Source organism: Saccopteryx bilineata, chromosome 2, assembly GCF_036850765.1.
Source record: "Saccopteryx bilineata isolate mSacBil1 chromosome 2, mSacBil1_pri_phased_curated, whole genome shotgun sequence".
NCBI lineage: Eukaryota > Metazoa > Chordata > Mammalia > Chiroptera > Emballonuridae > Saccopteryx > Saccopteryx bilineata.
In genome coordinates this window covers 78,106,134-78,123,558 of record NC_089491.1, presented here as the reverse complement: position 1 = coordinate 78,123,558, position 17,425 = coordinate 78,106,134, and the positions used below count along the sequence as shown (strand labels likewise).

Genomic DNA, 17,425 nt, shown 5'->3' with positions numbered 1-17,425 from the left:
TGTTGTAGCTCCAGTGAAAGGGCATGGAAGCAGAGGATCTTGCTAATTGTTCTGAGCCTACCTGCATTGCAAGTGTCAGATGATTTGATAGGACTGACATGCAGCTAAATGGAATAGGAAAAGACATTGCAGTGGACTGTTGGTCCATTAGTTTGCTCGGGCAGCTTGTTTTACTAAGGAGCCCTCTAATGGTTTCTGGGCAATAATTACTATCTCTCTTCTTCATGCTATTCAACATGACAGGCATTTGCTGAAGTCGCAGCTAATATATTTGCACTCTAACTGGCCCCAATGCCGAGTTTCCTTGAGTATGTTTGGCTAGGAAATGAATGATGGCCACTTTTTTTCTTGGAGAAAATTTCTCTAATGCAGAAGACAGTCATTTTATTTCGGATACTAAGCAGGCGTGTGGTGTAACATGAGTGCTTGTGAAAAAATTGATGCATTAGCTGTGGACTGCCCATTGCATGCCTCCTGTATTAGGAGTTGATGATATTGAAATTAAGGGGAAAACTTTAATGGGCTGTTTTACTTATGTAATGATAACTGTAGACTTGAGCCAAAACTAAAGAGAGGGAGAAGTTTATATAGAAATGAACCTCAAACAACTATCTTGAAGCTATACAATAGAGCAGGGGTCCCCAAACTTTTTATACAAGGGGCCAGTTCACTGTCCCTCAGACCGTTGAAGGGCCGGACTATAAAAAAAAAACTATGAACAAATCCCTATGCACACTGCACATATCTTATTTTAAAGTAAAAAAAAAAAAAACCAAAACGGGAACAAATACAATATTTAAAATAAAGAACAAGTAAATTTAAATCAACAAACTGACCAGTATTTCAATGGGAACTATGCTCCTCTCACTGACCACCAATGAAAGAGGTGCCCCTTCCGGAAGTGCAGGGGGGGCCAAATAAATGGCCTCAGGGGGCGCATGTGGCCCATGGGCCGTAGTTTGGGGACCCCTGCAATAGAGGATTCTTTCTTTGTTTCAACAAACATAATTGGGAGGTAGTATTACTTTCTTCTTTCTGTGTTTCTATTTTAAATTAAAGGGGGTGTCTCAGATTAAACTATATTTGATTTCCCCCCGTTATTTTCTCATTAACTTCTTACTGAAGTATGATCAGTTTTGATTTTTACCTTATTTACTTCTTGAAAGTCACTTATAACTTCATAGGTTAGTATTTAAAGTTTAATGAATGAGCTTGAATTCTTTTGAGGTTCTCCAATAAACTTTGTTTGCTAAAGTTAAGCGTTTAAAGGTAATGAATATCTTAATTATTGTGTGATCATTGTTTTTGCTAAAATTTTTGGAGGATTTGAAAATAAAGCAGGAAGGAAACAATTAGAGAAATAAAGCAAATTGTATAGAGCAGTGATTTTCAATGCTTTTCATTTAGTGGTACACATAAATTACTAAAATTCAGCAGCACATCAAAAAATATATTTTTCACAGATCTGACAAAAGAAAAATAGGTATAATTTTGATTCATTCGTACTAAATGGCTATTGCTGTGTTGGCTGTTGTCATTTTTTAATTTGACAGTCTAAGTGAAAATAGGTCAGTGTCCCTGACTAAATAGTCAGGTATTACATGTTTTGAAAATTCTTGCAGCATACTGGTTGAAAATTGCTAGTGTAGAAGATATGCCTTAGGTTCTGAGGTAGTTTTTATTAGTGTATGTATTTGTGAGTAAATACAAATATTGATTGACTTACGACCTATGCAACTTACAACCATTCGACTTTACGACCACAATCGTTAGCCACGACTGCTCCGCATCTGGCAGTGCAAGCATTGCCCAGCTGGGCATACGACAGTGTGGACCAGCTTCCGGCAGCACTACCATCTCCGCGTGCACCATTTCAACTGTTATCCCAGACTCGGTACAGCAATTTGTGTTTTGTGTCTTGGGTATTTTTCATCAAACCCCTCCCAAGATGTGTACCAAGAGGAAATTTTAAACCAGTTGTACTGGTAATGCAGTGTTTTACTTAAACCTGACGAATGTAAAAATAAGAAACAAAATGGTGTAGAGATGATACAAATGGCATAAAATGAACAAAGAAATTTACGATATATAACAATAATGAAAGAAAATTATGATAAAATATGACTTAAAGATTTTTATAACATCATTTCACAGTACTGTACATATATAGCCTACTTAACTTATGACCAAATCGTGTTACGACCAGTCTGTCAGAACCGATCGTGGTTTAAGTTGAGCACTAGCTGTAATTACAATCACTTTCTGGTTTTCTTTCTTCCATTCAGTTCTCAATTCTCTGTTTTATACAAGTACTTCTTTGGAGGGAGGATGAGAAAACATTGGCAACAACTCGATTTTTGGCAATTATTTTTTCCTTCTGCTTCTAAAACATAATACAGCTGCCTGATAGAAAAGCCTCTTACTTTTTTGTGTATTAGAAAGAAGAGAAATAAAACTATCTTAGAAACATATTTAAAGCACATGATGAAAATAAAAGGTTTATATATATATGTATATAAACATTTAGAATCTATTTTCTTTGTGCCAGGTACCAGATGTTGATGTTGGCAGTGCTTAAGAGGGTCACAGGGCATTTAAAATCACTAGGCTGTGGGGAATAAAATTCCATGTCTGTTGCACGGAAGATTATTTAAAACTTGTGTTTACCTAGCAGTAACTAGTACAAAAGTACTTTTTCTAGATGCACCCCTCTTAAATAGGTACCTTAGAAATATGTGATCAATGAAATCACTACAAAATATATTTATGTTCCAGTGGCTCTTTTTAGCCTTATCAAAGTCACTGGTTCCATTTAAGGCTCTATTTTCCAATGGGAAAAGCAGATTGCTTTCACCTTTGTTGGATCCGATTGACCTAACCATTGAGCCATCCATGTCAAATCAGAGGATGGGAGTTTATTATAAATGTGCAGATGAGGCATATATACCATAATTGAATATTTCCTATGTATCCTCTGGAAGTATAATATTTTTTGAAGGAAACAGGACCTTTTGTTTTCCTCTGTATAGTTTCTTCTTTGAGTGAGCTGAAGTTCCCTTCTCACTGATAGGATTATAGAAGATGAATAAATTTTCCTTGACCCTCTTAGGATCTCTGGCTGAGTCTGAAAGTTAAACTGACAAAGACAGATTAACAGAAGAAAAACATACAAGTTTCTTTAATATAAGTTTCACATGACACAGGGAACAGACATAAGGAAATGAAGACCCAAAGAAACAGCTGATTATTTTATGCTAGGTTTGATGAAGGGTCCACCATGGTGGATAGTGATAGGTGCAGAAATATGAGGTAACTGTAGTGAACTTGGGGAAATGTAAAGTCCTGTGTGCTAGGGTTCTTCTCTGTATCCCTTGTCTTGGTAGCGCAACTGGCACATGAAGGTTTGATAGCCTGTTTTAGGGACCTTGCTTCTGCAGTTTCCTCCTCCATGTTAGGATACTCAGTATGCTGGGGTGCTTCGTTTTGGTGCCCTGAACCCCCTCAGGTAGTTTCAACACAAAAATTGGACTTTAGAAAATGAAATGTTGCAAAACAAAACAGTACCACTCTGTGCTCATTATATACAGATTATTGTTTCTTCTGGCTTTGTGGCGGTATGGTAGGCAGTTAGACACGAGCACAGCAAGGACTAAGGCCAGGCACAGAAGGCCACCAGGGCAGAAAGCTCCAGGTGCCTAGCAAAGGACAAGACTGGGAAAACAAGGATGCCACCCCCAGGATAACCTTTTCCCTCCACTAGCATATTTCTGGCCATGCGATTTAGACCCCTTGACCTTTTATGTTGATGGTCATGTGGTTTGGACCCTTCCTTGACCTTTTCTCTCCTGGCATGTTGCTAGTTGCGAGGGTTAGACCCCCTTAGGGGAGTGAACGGGGTACCAGAGCATCGCCCTTAAAGCTTTAAGCCCCCAGAACAATGAGGTTCTGACCCGCACCAAATACATAGGCCTCAGTTGTATTGCAGCTCCAGGCCCAGAAACTCAGCAAAACCAGACAAGCGATACCCATGGCTGACCTTAGGACCAGCTGCAATGACTAATAATGACTCTCCTGGCCTGGAGCTGACCAATCAATCAGCAGAGGCCACAATCCTGAAAGGGCATACCTGGAAAAACTGATGAGTATTCTTTTTGAGGTCTTCCCCTGGGACGTCCCCTAAAATCTCCATCCTTAAAAACCCTTGGGACAGAGGACCCAGTGTGGATTCCTTCCCAGAGCAGAGTGTGCCCTTCTTGCCCTCTTCCCCTCCTCCTTTTCTTTCCTCAGGCATGTTTTCCTTGTCTCCCGCTTTCTTCTAAGTTTTAGGGGCCCCCATAGGACTGCAACTGGGGGAACAATGGGCAGCAGCAGCTCGTCCAGGACTAAGCCCCTGAATCTGTCTCCAAGGCCTCCTTTTCTCTGATTTTCCATTGAGCCAGTGCAGCCCTGCTTAGGCTCAGTTCTTTCCTATGACATTTCTAGAGCCAAAGCAGAGCGCAATGTAGGCTCTCTCTTGTTGCTGCTTCTTTTTCTTTCATTTTCCCTCTTTTTCCAAGTGAGAGGACGGGAGACAGAGATACATACTCCCTCATGTTCCCCAACCAGGATCCACGCAGCAACGCTGTCTGGGGCTGATGCTCTGCCATCTGGGGCCATGCTTGCAACCAATCTATTATTAGCATCTGCAGTGGAGGCTCCATGGAGCCATGCGCTTGCTGGAACCAGTTGAGCCATAGCGGTGGAAGGGGAAGAGAGAGAGAAAAGGGGGAGGGGTGGAGAAGCAGATGATCACTTTTCCTGTGTTCTCTACCAGGAATTGAACCCGGGACATCCACACACCCAGCTGACGCTGTACCACTAAGCTAACTGGCCAGGGCCTGTTGCTTCTATCATAGGCCCTTCCTTGTTTTGCTGTCTCAAGCTCTGTAACTGATCTGGGCATTCATTCTCTTGAGTGAGTTGCCTGCTCAGTCCCTTCTGAGTGTCTTCCTATATGGCCAATAAACCCTTGCTTTACTTGTTGCTCTTTGTCTCTCGCCTGCATTCTCCTCTTCAAGAAGATAGGAATCAAGGTCTCTTCATAAAGCACTGGGGAGTCAGCTCACCTTACTGAGCTTTTCCAAAGGGTTTAAAAGTATTTTTGCTGTAGTTATCTTTAAGATTTTACTCAAGAAATTTGAGCCTAACCAGGCGGTGGTACAGTGAATAGAGTGTCAGACTGGGATGCGGAGGACCCAGGTTCAAGACCCCGAGGTAGCCAGCTTGAGCACGGGCTTATCTGGCTTGAGCAAAAAGCTCACCAGCTTCGACCCAAGGTCACTGGCTCGAGCAAGGGGTTACTCGGGGCCCTGGCCGGTTGGCTCAGCGGTAGAGCGTCGGCCTAGCGTGCGGAGGACCCGGGTTCGATTCCCGGCCAGGGCACACAGGAGAAGCGCCCATTTGCTTCTCCACCCCTCCGCCGCGCTTTCCTCTCTGTCTCTCTCTTCCCCTCCCGCAGCCAAGGCTCCATTGGAGCAGAGATGGCCCGGGCGCTGGGCATGGCTCTGTGGCCTCTGCCTCAGGCGCTAGAGTGGCTCTGGTCGCAATATGGCGACGCCCAGGATGGGCAGAGCATTGCCCCCTGGGGGGCAGAGCACCGCCCCTGGTGGGCGGGCCGGGTGGATCCCGGTCGGGCGCATGCGGGAGTCTGTCTGACTGTCTCTCCCTGTTTCCAGCTTCAGAAAAAAAAAAAAAGAAAAAAAAAAAAAGGGGGTTACTCGGTCTGCTGAAGGTCCGTGGTCAAGGCACATGTGAGAAAGCAATCAATGAACAACAAAGGCAGGGGTAGTCAACCTTTTTATACCTACCGCCCACTTTTGTATCTCTATTAGTAGTAAAATTTTCTAACCGCCCATCGGTTCCACAGTAATGGTGATTTATAAAGTAGGGAAATAACTTTACTTTATAAAATTTTTAAAGCTGAGTTACGGCAAGTTAAAGCATATAATAATAATTACTTACCAAGTACTTTATGTTGGATTTTCTCTAAGTTTGGCAGAATAAATATTTATAAAACAACTTACTATAGTTAAATCTATCTTTTTATTTATACATTGGTTGCTCCGCTACCGCCCACCATGAAAGCTGGAACGCCCACTAGTGGGTGGTAGGAACCAGGTTGACTACCACTGTTACTAAGGTGTCACAACTGAAAAACTGATGATTGATGCTTCTCATCTCTCTCTGTTCCTGTCTGTCTGTCCATATCTATCCCCCTCTCTGACACTCTCTCTGTCCCTGTAAAAAATAATAATAATAAAAAATGTGAATTTGTTTATAAAAACAATGGGATATATTTTTTATACGCTACACTTCCCTTCTTGGTCCTGTCTGAAGGAATTAATATCTTTTTCATTTCTGTTTAAAAGGATTTATTTCAAGTAGTCTAAAATATTAGAAGGAAATAGGCCAGTATGTCATCAGTCATTGCCTTTGGGTACTGAGATTATGGCTAATTTCTGTTTCTTTGTGCTTTCCACACTTAAAATTTTCTACAGCCAGAGCATATATATCACTTGTAGAATCTGAAAAATGAAATATATATTATGCATGTATTTTAGATAATGTTGCTGTGCCAAAGGAGTCAAACATTGCCCCTTCTAATGACAGATGTTGGAACCTTGGTTCTGGACAGTGATAAACAAAACCCTGTTATGTTTGTATAGCTTTCATAGCTACATGCCATTTGGATTGGTGATATAGTTGTGGAGCACCTTCTCATTGAGTTTGCTGGTGACCAATGGAAGCAATTGGGTTTACAACTTAAATGGCAGAGAAGGCTCACTGTTGTTGCTGTTATTGCCACTTGGATCTTTACCTTCTATCTCCCTTGTATGTTTTCTGTGGGTATATTTTTATTATATTTATAATGCCCATTCACTGTATTAGTGCAATGGAAATGGATTTATAGGGTGGTGGGGAGAATCTTGGGCATAATTACAGAATTTTCTGTATCATATATATATATATATATATATGGTTCAATGGAAAATGCAAAATAAATACAATACCTGCCTGCTGAGTCGATACATTTAGGACTCCCTTGTCATTCATAAAGTCCTTAGTATTGTTTTGAATGTTGCTTCCAGTCGGGGGAATTTTTTTAAACCGTAACATATTATAGTTACTTGGAAAAATTACGTAGAAGACTAGTGTTTGGACCCAGAAGACTGCTTTATTACTATTTGTGATCTTACGGCTAGTATTTTTAACCTCTGAATTTTGTTAACCTATCTGTAAAATGGGGATACTAATAATACCTTCCATTAGAATCCTTGTGGGGCTATAGGGAAGTGTTTGCTTTGTAAGTTCGCATATGATTCATTTATTGACTAAGCTACTACCTGAATTTGAATGGAAGCGATTTGGATCAAATCCAAATCTAGGCTCTAAGTTCAGAGCCTAGAGCCAAATTGCATTTGTCCATAGTACTTGGAAGCGAGGAGGTCTAAGATATATGTTTTTAGTCTTATTGTGAGTGGCTGTGCTTACTCTAACTTTTATAGTTTTTCTTTAAAAACTTAAAAATATTTATTCATTTCTTTTCCTAATTACTTGGCAGAAATTTAGAATTCAAAGAGAGAAACTAGTAACAACCAACCTTTCTTTCATACTTCCAGATCAACAAAAGGAATTCTTGGGTCCTAGAGACCAAAGAAAGAATCAGCAGGAATGCCCAGGGTGAATTGATGGATTGGAGAGCCTGGCTGGTAATTACTTTCACTGAGCTAAAACATTAACTTAATACATAGGAGCAGGGTGAGATGAAATCAGGATTTGGACCCCCTCTTCCCTACCCCCATGGAGATGTAATGGTTTCCTTCTGGAGACAAGCTCCTCTTTGGTGAGATAGCCCTCCTTCCTTTCCTGGGACTTGGCATGGAATTTCATGCCTTGCCCTGGCAGACTAGTTTATACCTTTTGTTTTGGTTGTCTTGGGCACCTATTGATGGGGCTAACTGACTAAGTCATCCAGTTTTCGGGGTAGCAAAGAATCCCAGTTTTTCAGGAGTTTTTAGCCAAATACCATGTATTGACAGATTTAACTCATCTTAGGGTTCAAATTTCTAGAATTGGCAAGCATCAGCTTTTGGCTTTTTTTGTAGCACTTAACCTACTGCACACCTTGGGAGGCCAAAAAGGTTTCTTTTTAAAACTAGCATGTGTTGATTGCTAATAACTTTCCAGTGTGCTGTGATAGACTGTGAAGCCATAATGGCATTTAGTGACATGATTAATGATGTGTGTTTGCCATGGGTTGGGAGGGGCGTAAATATATTTTCAGGTGATTGTCAAATTCGTAGAATGTCAAATCCATAGAACTTGAGAGTTTGTTTAATCCATAATGCTCTCAGTCCCAAAACTTCTATTATAAGTGAAGGAATTGGGTATCTAGAGAGATGAAACTATTTCCAACTCATTAGAACCAAGTTTTCTGAGTTCAAGTAGCTTATTACTTTGTGGGGATAAGAATGGTAGTTATTCTTATGGAATTTAGAGAGAATTAAATTTAAAAAATTTTATTCAAGGTTAGGAACAAAGACAGACATGGATAAAGGCATTATAATAAGTAAAGGCCACCATCACTGTTATTACCATCTTTACTTTTTATTGTTGCTACCATTACTGTCACAGCCATGCTTTATAAGATAGTCAAATAGATCTTTGGTATGCACCATGTTGTTTGTAGAAGCCCAGCTCTTGCTAACAAATTGAATTGAATACTTAGCTTGTTATGACTCTAAAGAAAATTCTGAAATATTTGGTACTTTTGGCTTTCATAGACTCACAAAAGGCATTGGTATAAAATAATTTAATTTGCAATTGTAATTTTGAAATCTGTACATTTTGTGTGTGTGGATTATATTTCTAACAAAGATTCATTAGATGTGCTTCTGTTGGAGTGCATCCTCTTGAAACAGCAGGGATTCTGGGTAATCATGATTCATTGTTCAACAATATCCTGAGCTTCCTTGTTTCCTTAGACATCTACATGTAATATATAATATTTCAAGTGTTTAAGTTTCCTAATCCTGTCAACACAGGGCTTTAAGTTGGAAAACTTTAGTTTTGAAATCTATTTTGATGTAATTATTTTAAAAATCTGACCTTCTAAGGAATTTTTGATGACATGGGAACATACCATATAGTACTTGAAAAGAAATGGACATAAAGCTGTAAATAGCATGACTTTGTGGCACATAAAAATGTGTGTCTGTATAAAGATGAAATATGAAACACTGGAAGAAAGTATACCAAATAAGTAATAATAGTGTTATCTCTTCTCTGGGTAGATTAATAACAAATATCAATTTTTTAAACATATTTTTTAACTTTTTTCAAATTACATGCAACTCAATTCTCATACTTTCTATAAATTATTAAAGAATAAAGAAATTGTACCTGTGCCTTGTGAGTTGTCAGTTGTACCTTGTGAGATAGTTATTGGTTAATGCCATTTTGTGTCATACTAGGTCCACCTCTATATTTGATGTATTTCCTATATCATAGGCAGTGTTGCTCAGGAGAAAGAACATGGGCTTTGGAGTCAGAGAGGCTTGGGTTTCTACCCCATTGTCTTTATTAAAGAGCTTTGGGATTGGTTAAGTTGCTCCTCTTAATCTTAGTTCTCATTAAATTGGGATGCCATCTTTTTGCAAGGATTCTTTTCTGTTTTTGTGTAATTGAGGTAACATTGATAACATTAATAAGTTTCAGGTGAACAATATTATACTGATAATTTTAATATCTGTATGCATTATAGCATGCTTACTGCCGAAAGTCTAATTTCCATCCATCACCATATAATTGATCCCTTTTATCCATTTCATTTTTGCCCCACACTGCTTTCCCTCTTGTAATCAGCATTCTGTTGTCTGTATCTGGTTTTGTTTCTATTTTGGGTTTTTTTTTGTTTCATATTCCACGGATGAGTGAAAAAATAGTTTTTATCCTTTTCTAGCTGACCTATTTCAGTTAGCATGATACCTTCACGATCCATCCATTTTGTTGCAAATGGCAATATTTCATCTTTTTTATTGTTGAATACTATTCGATTGTCCACATTGTCTTTATCTATGTATCTGTTGATGGACACTTAGGCTGTTTTCATATCTTGGCTATTGTAAATCATCTTACTCTGTAAGATTTCTTAATCTTGGAAGTGGCTTGCTCTTGGAGGTGCACAGTAAATATGAGTCCATTTTCTCCTCCCAACCACTATTCTGACTTCCCCAACTCCTTCTCCATATCCCACAAGGATCAATTCAGGAAACAAAGGAGCATGGGAAAAAGTTTTAGTTTCATGCTAACATTTTCAATGGTTTGCCTTTTAATCATCTCTTTACTGTAAAAGTCTTGGTTCCTCTAAGTCTCACGTCCTTGGGAACCAATCTCATGACAATCATGAAGTGTTTTACATCAAAGGATGAGAAAACCAAGCAAACCAAAATGATGAGGTCTCTGGAGCAGAATGTGAGAGCATGCCTCCCTCCAGGACTGGCCTGGGAGCGTGGAGTAACAGCATCACCATTCACCTCTCACTGGCAGCGATACGGAGGGTGTGGAGAGGGAGGACTCTGGGATTGAGGTAGGGTTTGTAATTGCATGGCCGTCTGGCCTTCTCCGAACATTCTTTTCCCTTGCAGGATTCCTGTAATTGTCATCAGATGGGGCTCAGTCTCCAAAATGTTTCCAGTATTTCAGTGACTTCTGGAGTGTTGTTTTTTTTAAAGGTCAGCTTTAGCAACCATCATTTGTTTGTCTCTGTTCTGTTGTGTATAGATGAATGCAGATCAAGCATCTCTAGAGTATAGAGAAACCAGTCAGATGTCCAGTCCTCCTTATGATCTTCTCTTGAGCCTTTCTGCTTCCTTTGCTGATCCTTTTCCACCTGCGCTGCTTTAAAGGAAAAAAAAAATAAGTGAGGAATGATACAGGCAATAGTCCTATTTTCAACTACCGTCAGCTGTCCTTTTAGTCTTATTACTTCTGGGGACTTTTATAGAGCCATTGCATCTTTTTTGGGCCTGCTGAAGGCCTCAAAGAGGTTGAGACTTGGACAGTGAGTGAACCCTGTGAAGAATGATTCAAAGTCTTGGGCTATCTACCTTGGGGGAAACATAGGCATTTATTTGAGACAGAACCTGAATTTCATCTGATGAAATGTGAATGACAAGAATGATAGCCTTCATTCACAAAGCAGGACTTAAGGTGGAAAAGATATGTGTTTGGGAGGAATATATGATGCAGTTTAGCTTAAAAGTGGGAGAAACTTTATAAACTTGCATTCATGTCAGTATGTATGATGATTCCAGTTTTAGGATGAATGCTGTCTGTAAAGTTATTATAAGATACCCCTTGCCCTCAAGGATGGTTGCATTTTGAGTGTTACAGGTATTTGAATTTTCCTTCATCATAGGCCTACAACTGAAGACCTAAAAACAGGAAGATATCTTGCATGGTATAATTTTTTTTAATTAAAAAAATTTTTTTTATTAGCTAAGCTCTTGTAATTTGACATTGATTGCTTTTCTAGGAAGCGAAAAATTGCCTAAATGAAAAAAGACAGCTAATTAAAAAACCAAAAAAAGGAGTGGTTGATGCATCTAAAGTCAAGTATATATTCCTACCCCCACATTCCCTAAGCAGAGACTGAGTAGAGAGGTGAGACTGGGTAGAATTGGTCAACTAGATCATATTGGGAAGAGTAAACTTGAAAACTGACACAGTTTCTTCACATTCCTGCTGTTGGCTAAGAAACTGTGTTTTTTGGCCCTGGCTGGTTGGCTCAGTGGTAGAGTGTCAGCCTGGTGTGTGGGAGTCCCGGGTTTGATTCCCGGCCAGGGCACACAGGAGAAGCACCCATCTGCTTCTCCACCCCTCCTCCTCTCCTTCCTCTCTGTCTCTCTCTTCCCCTCCCTCAGCCAAGGCTCCATTGGAGCAAAGTTTGCCCGGGCGCTGAGGATGGCTCTGTGGCCTCTGCCTAAGGCGCTAGAATGGCTCTGGATGCAACAGAGCAACGGCCCAGATGGGCGGAGCATCACCCCCTGGTGGGCGTGCCGGGTGGATCCCGGTCGGGCGCATGCGGGAGTCTGTCTGACTGCCTCCCCATTTCCAACCTCAGAAAACTACAAAAAAAAAAAAAAAAAAAAAAAAAAAAAGAAACTGTGTTTTTTAAAACGTATTTGGCTTTACTGACTCTTATCTAAAATAGTACATTGCATTCTGGTGCACCTGTTTGTCTAATGGTAGAGTAATTTCTGAACTTACAGGGGCCCGATTCTATATAGTAATACCAACTTTTGACTTTTTGTTTGTTTGTTTGTTTTAGTGATAGGAGTGGAGGCAGAGACAGACTCCTGCATGTACCCTGACGGGGATCCACCTGGAAAGCCCACTATGGTGCGATGCTCTGCACATCTGGGGCCATAGCTCTGTTGCAACTGGAGCCATTTCTTAATGCCTAAGGAGCAGGCCATGTAGGCATCCTCAGTGCCCAGGGCCAACTTGCTCGAGCCATGGCTGAGGGAAGGAGAGAGAGAGAGAAAGAGAGAGAGAAAGAGGAGAGATAGAAGGGGGAAGGGTGGAGGGTCACTTCTACTGTGTGCCCTGACCAGGAAACAAACCAGGACCTCCCCTCACTGGGCCAGCGCTTGACTGCTGAGCCAACTGGCCAGGGCTAACTTTTGATATCTTTACATTAAACTGCCCTTGTATACTAGGACTTTTTTAAATGACTGAGGTAAATAGTGATGCCTACCCTAAAAGCCATCCCACCTCTCTCTTCCCAAGTGGCTGGGGTTTAGGGATGGGAAGAAGAAAGCCCTTCATCTTGGCAAGGATAGGAGCTATCTCAAGATTAATATAAGGTCTACTGGAAAGTTCTGTCCATTTCTATCACAACAAGTTTCGACACGTAAGCACATGTTTATTTGGCGCATGTGTGCCTCTCTATTTTTATCGCTTAATGTATACATACTGACGTAGCAAATTAACTAAAGCAAAGTTGATTCATGTTAGTCTTATGTGTGAAGCGATAGTGTACCCATGGCTACTGATAAAGTTCATTTATGCCACTGTAATTTTTACGAATTTCAACAAGGAAGAAATGCTACAGAAGCATGTCTGTTGCATCCACCATATTCCCCGGACTTAGCACCCTCCGACTATCACTTGTTTTTGTCCTTACAAAATTTTTTGAAGGGCAAAAAATTCAAAAATGAAGAAGATATCAAACAAGCACTGGTTCAATTTTTCGCATCAAAAGATAAAACATTTTTTAAAAATGGGATATACAAATTGCCCTCATGGTGGCAAGAAATCATTAATAATAATGGCAATTATATTTAATAAAGTTTATTGATGGTAAGAAAAATTTGTATTTTGTTTTATTCCAAAAATGGACAGAACTTTCCGGTAGACCTTATATTTTAAAAAGTCATTATGATGACAATGTTATTTCCCTTAGCAGTGATTGGTTTAAGAGTAGACATGTGACTACATATTGGCCAGTAATTTATAGGAGGAAGCGTATTCGGTGAGTTGTGAAAGTTTCCCACATGGAATGAAACACAAACTGCTGCTTGAATTTTGACTGTGATGCTTTGGTGAGGCAGTGAGCAAGCATGAGAGTGGACCTGGCAATAAGAAAGGCAGCGCCTTGTCAGAGGCGGATTAAGGTCGGTTGAAGCCCCAGGTGCAGAAGAAAATATTGGGCCCCTTAAAAAAAATAGGGAAAATAAAGATACATGTTAACCATATTTTTAAATAAATTAAAAATATTGTGTACTGTTAATGTTAAAATTGCACATATGAAACCAAAATTGGTGTCATTAGAAAACAGTATAAAGGCTCTGGCCAGTTGGCTCAGCCGTAGAGCACTGGCTCGGCGTGTGGAAGTCCCGGATTCTATTCCTGGCCAGGGCACACAGGAGAAGTGCCCATCTGCTTCTCCACCCCTCCCCCTCTCCTTCCTCTGTCTCTCTCTTCCCCTCCCGCAGCCAAGGCTCCATTGGAGCAAAGTTGGCCCGGGCGCTGAGGATGGCTCCATGGCCTCTGCCTCAGGCACTAGAATGGCTCTGATTGCAGCGGAGCAACACCCCAGATGGGCAGAGCATCGCTCCCTGGTGGGCATGCCAGGAGGATTCTGGTCAGGCACATATGGGAGTCTGTCTAACTACCTCCCTTCTTCTAGCTTCAGGAAAAAAAAAAGTGTAAAGTTGGGTTTTGTGGGGCCCTTCAGAAGTTGGGGCCCAGGGCATGCGCCTAGTGTACCTGCCATTAAATCCACCTCTGGTCCTTGTCCTAGACACCCAGCACTGGGCCGCTACCTCTGACTACTTGTTCTATGAGAGAAATGCTAATTATTTAAGCTCTGAAAAATTGGATTTTCTGTTACCTGAGACCAATCTGATTTCCACCTAATAAAATATTTCTATGCTTTATCGTGCCCTTACTTTTTTTTTTTTTTGTATTTTTTTTTTTTCTGAAGCTGGAAACGGGGAGAGACAGTCAGACAGACTCCCGCATGCGCCCGACCGGGGGCGTCGCTCTGCCACGACCAGAGCCACTCTAGCGCCTGGGGCAGAGGCCAAGGAGCCATCCCCAGCGCCCGGGCCATCTTTGCTCCAATGGAGCCTTGGCTGCGGGAGGGGAAGAGAGAGACAGAGAGGAAGGAGGGGAGGGGGGTGGAGAAGCAAATGGGCGCTTCTCCTATGTGCCCTGGCCGGGAATCAAACCTGGGTCCCCTGCACGCCAGGCCGACGCTCTACCGCTGAGCTAACCAGCCAGGGCCTCATGCCCTTACTTTTATTTTCCTTTCAGATTTACAAGGTATTTTTAAAAAATGATTATTTATTGATTTTAGCAAGAGAAGAAGGGGAGAGCGAGAGGGAGATAGGGAGGACTATGTGCCCAGACTGGGCATCGAATCAGCAGCCTTTGCGCTTTGGAATAATGCTCTAACCGAGGTACCCAGCCAGGGCTATCAAGTATTTCTTAACTTATAACTGTCTATCATTTAAAGTATTTTCTGTTTCCAGAGAGGAGAGGCATGTACTCCTTTTTGGTGGGGTTGAAAAATAGAACTGACTCTCCCCTAAACAAGTGTGCTGCCAGTGAAGTCATCTTGTTGGCCATCTCCTTTCACCACTGGGCACCTTGGAGAAAGGTGTAAGGGGAGAAACGTACGATTGGTCGATAGATAATAAGAGAACAAAGAGGTGTTGGGAAATAATCTAAAAAATACATTCTTATTGTAGTTACTCAGTTTTCAGGTGGTGTTGATATTTCTTTGAGCTATAAGGTTTGTTTTAGTCTCTGACTTTGCTGACAGTCTTGTTACTATGTTTAAAGCTGTTTCTTGCAGGTTATTCTCCCTTTTAGTAAAGAGAAGTCACTTTATTTCCTAAGATGACTTATAATCAGGACTGCTTGGTATCAAGAATCTTTCTCACTTAATACCCCTAATGAGACACAAATATTCTAAATGTGTCCTTATGAGGGGACTATATTTAGAGAGGGATCTACGTCGTGAAGTAATCCCTTTGCTTTTCTATCACATCCTTAATAGGCTTTCTTGTTCCTGTTCCATATTGAATTCCTTGTGAAATCAGATCTCAGACAAACACTGTTTGTTATTAACTTTCAGGGCCCATGGAACTGAAAATGTCAGTGAAGTTCATTGGCTCTACACAACTTGCTTTTAAAAAAATATATTTGTGATATGCCTCGCCTGTGGTGGTGCAGTAAATAGAGTGGCGACTTGGAACACTGAGGTTGCTGGTTTGAAACCCTGGGCTTGCCTGGTCAAGGCATGTACGGACAAGCAACCAATGAACAGCTTGAGTGAAACAGCTACTTCTTGTCACCTGTCCCTCCTCTCTCTGTAAATTCAATAAATAAAATCTTTAAAAAAAATTAAAAAATATATATAATATATTCATGATAAATACAGTTCCTTCACTACTCTTGGAGAATGTATTTTGTTTCTTAGTTGGTTCTTTTCATTGTTTATGCTTTTACTTACTAGCATAAAATAATTGAATATATTTGAACTTCCCCCCACCTACTTTTTTTATTCCTTTTACAGTCTGGGAATGGTCTTCTTAGCTCCTCAGATCTGAGGACATTGTGTATCTCTGTCCTTTTGCCAAAACCCTGTAAATGTCCTGGTAAGACTAACTGGTTACTGTGTTCAGTCATAGTGAATTAGGTTAGTTCTCAGGGATGTTGTCCTCCACTTTCTGAGGAAAGTAGAGAAGTTAGTGAGAAGGTTTTGAAGGACTTGACCTACGGAGTTAAACTTTTTGAGTTCCAATACCGGCTTCACTACTTACAATTTGTACGCCCTTGGAGGAGTTATTTGGCTTCTGTTTACGTCAGCATTCTTCTGTAAAATGGAGACTATAATGGTCCTTACTCTATAGATTGTTGTGAGACTTCTCTAGGAAGATTTATGTAAAGCTCTTAGTGCCTGGTGCACATGTACTAAGTATATAGTGGATACAATGGTATCTAGCTAAATTTTTCACAGTACTTTTCAAAGTTTGTTTTTCCTTTGGCCCTGAGAACCACCCTGCGAAGAAGTACATATTATTAACCCTATTTTATAGGGTGAGTCATAGAGGCACAGAGTCAGCGCATAGCTTTGTTACTAATAGAGTTGGGATTGTAATCTAGAACTCGCCTGTTAGTATGTTACACTTAACGGTGAACTGAGTCTTTAGGAAGTTGCTCTGTTTTTATAATGTTGTAAGATAGAAGGTGTGGATAGGAAGGGCATACATTCCTACTCCTTAAATCTGGCCCAGTGGTGAGCCAGTTCATTCATTCTAAAATTATTTATTTATTAAATACACATATTTCTCCCTTTGCATGGTGGCAGTATGCAAAATTTCAGTTACTATGGTTAAACAACACCATCTCCCAACAACACAGTTCAGATTCAAGTTACAATGTTATATTAACTATGAGCAATTTTATTAAAGTACAGCTAGCACATCCTTTTATTTGGTTCATGAACAGACAGTAAAGGACTTAGCTAGTTGTGTTGCCTCCCTGTCTCACAGATATAAACCCAGGTAATGTTTTATGAGACTGGATTATTCAAAGAGGGAACTGGCTGACAAAGATCAAAATGCAGCAAAGAAATGAAAAGCGGTAACACTGAAAGTGAAATTTGAACCAATGGCAAATAGAGTTCTGGGGAAAAATTGCTGACCGTGGAAGATTAACACTGTTCTAGAGACTGCATGTGCAGCCAGCGGAGTTTAGTGAAGAATATCGGATCATAAATTAGAAAAGTGATTGCAACAAAAAGGATGAAGGTCTAACTAACAAAAGAAAGGATGCTGGCAAAAAACTTCGTATTTAAGGAACTGTGTAG

The 17,425-nt window shown here is 40.5% G+C and overlaps 1 protein-coding gene across 8 annotated transcripts in view; it reads left to right on the top strand.

Annotated features, from left to right (window-relative positions):
• BNC2 (basonuclin zinc finger protein 2) overlaps positions 1 to 17,425 on the top strand; it is a 479,004-nt gene that overhangs the window by 77,454 nt on the left and 384,125 nt on the right. For 4 of the 8 annotated variants that reach the window (XM_066257301.1, XM_066257299.1, XM_066257298.1 and 1 more), the window contains exon 2: positions 7,659 to 7,748. The exons of the other annotated variants lie outside the window; for them this stretch is intronic. In XM_066257301.1, coding sequence (XP_066113398.1) covers positions 7,659 to 7,748 — 90 coding nt within the window. The remainder of the gene's footprint in view (positions 1 to 7,658; positions 7,749 to 17,425) is intronic. 8 annotated transcript variants of the gene reach the window in all.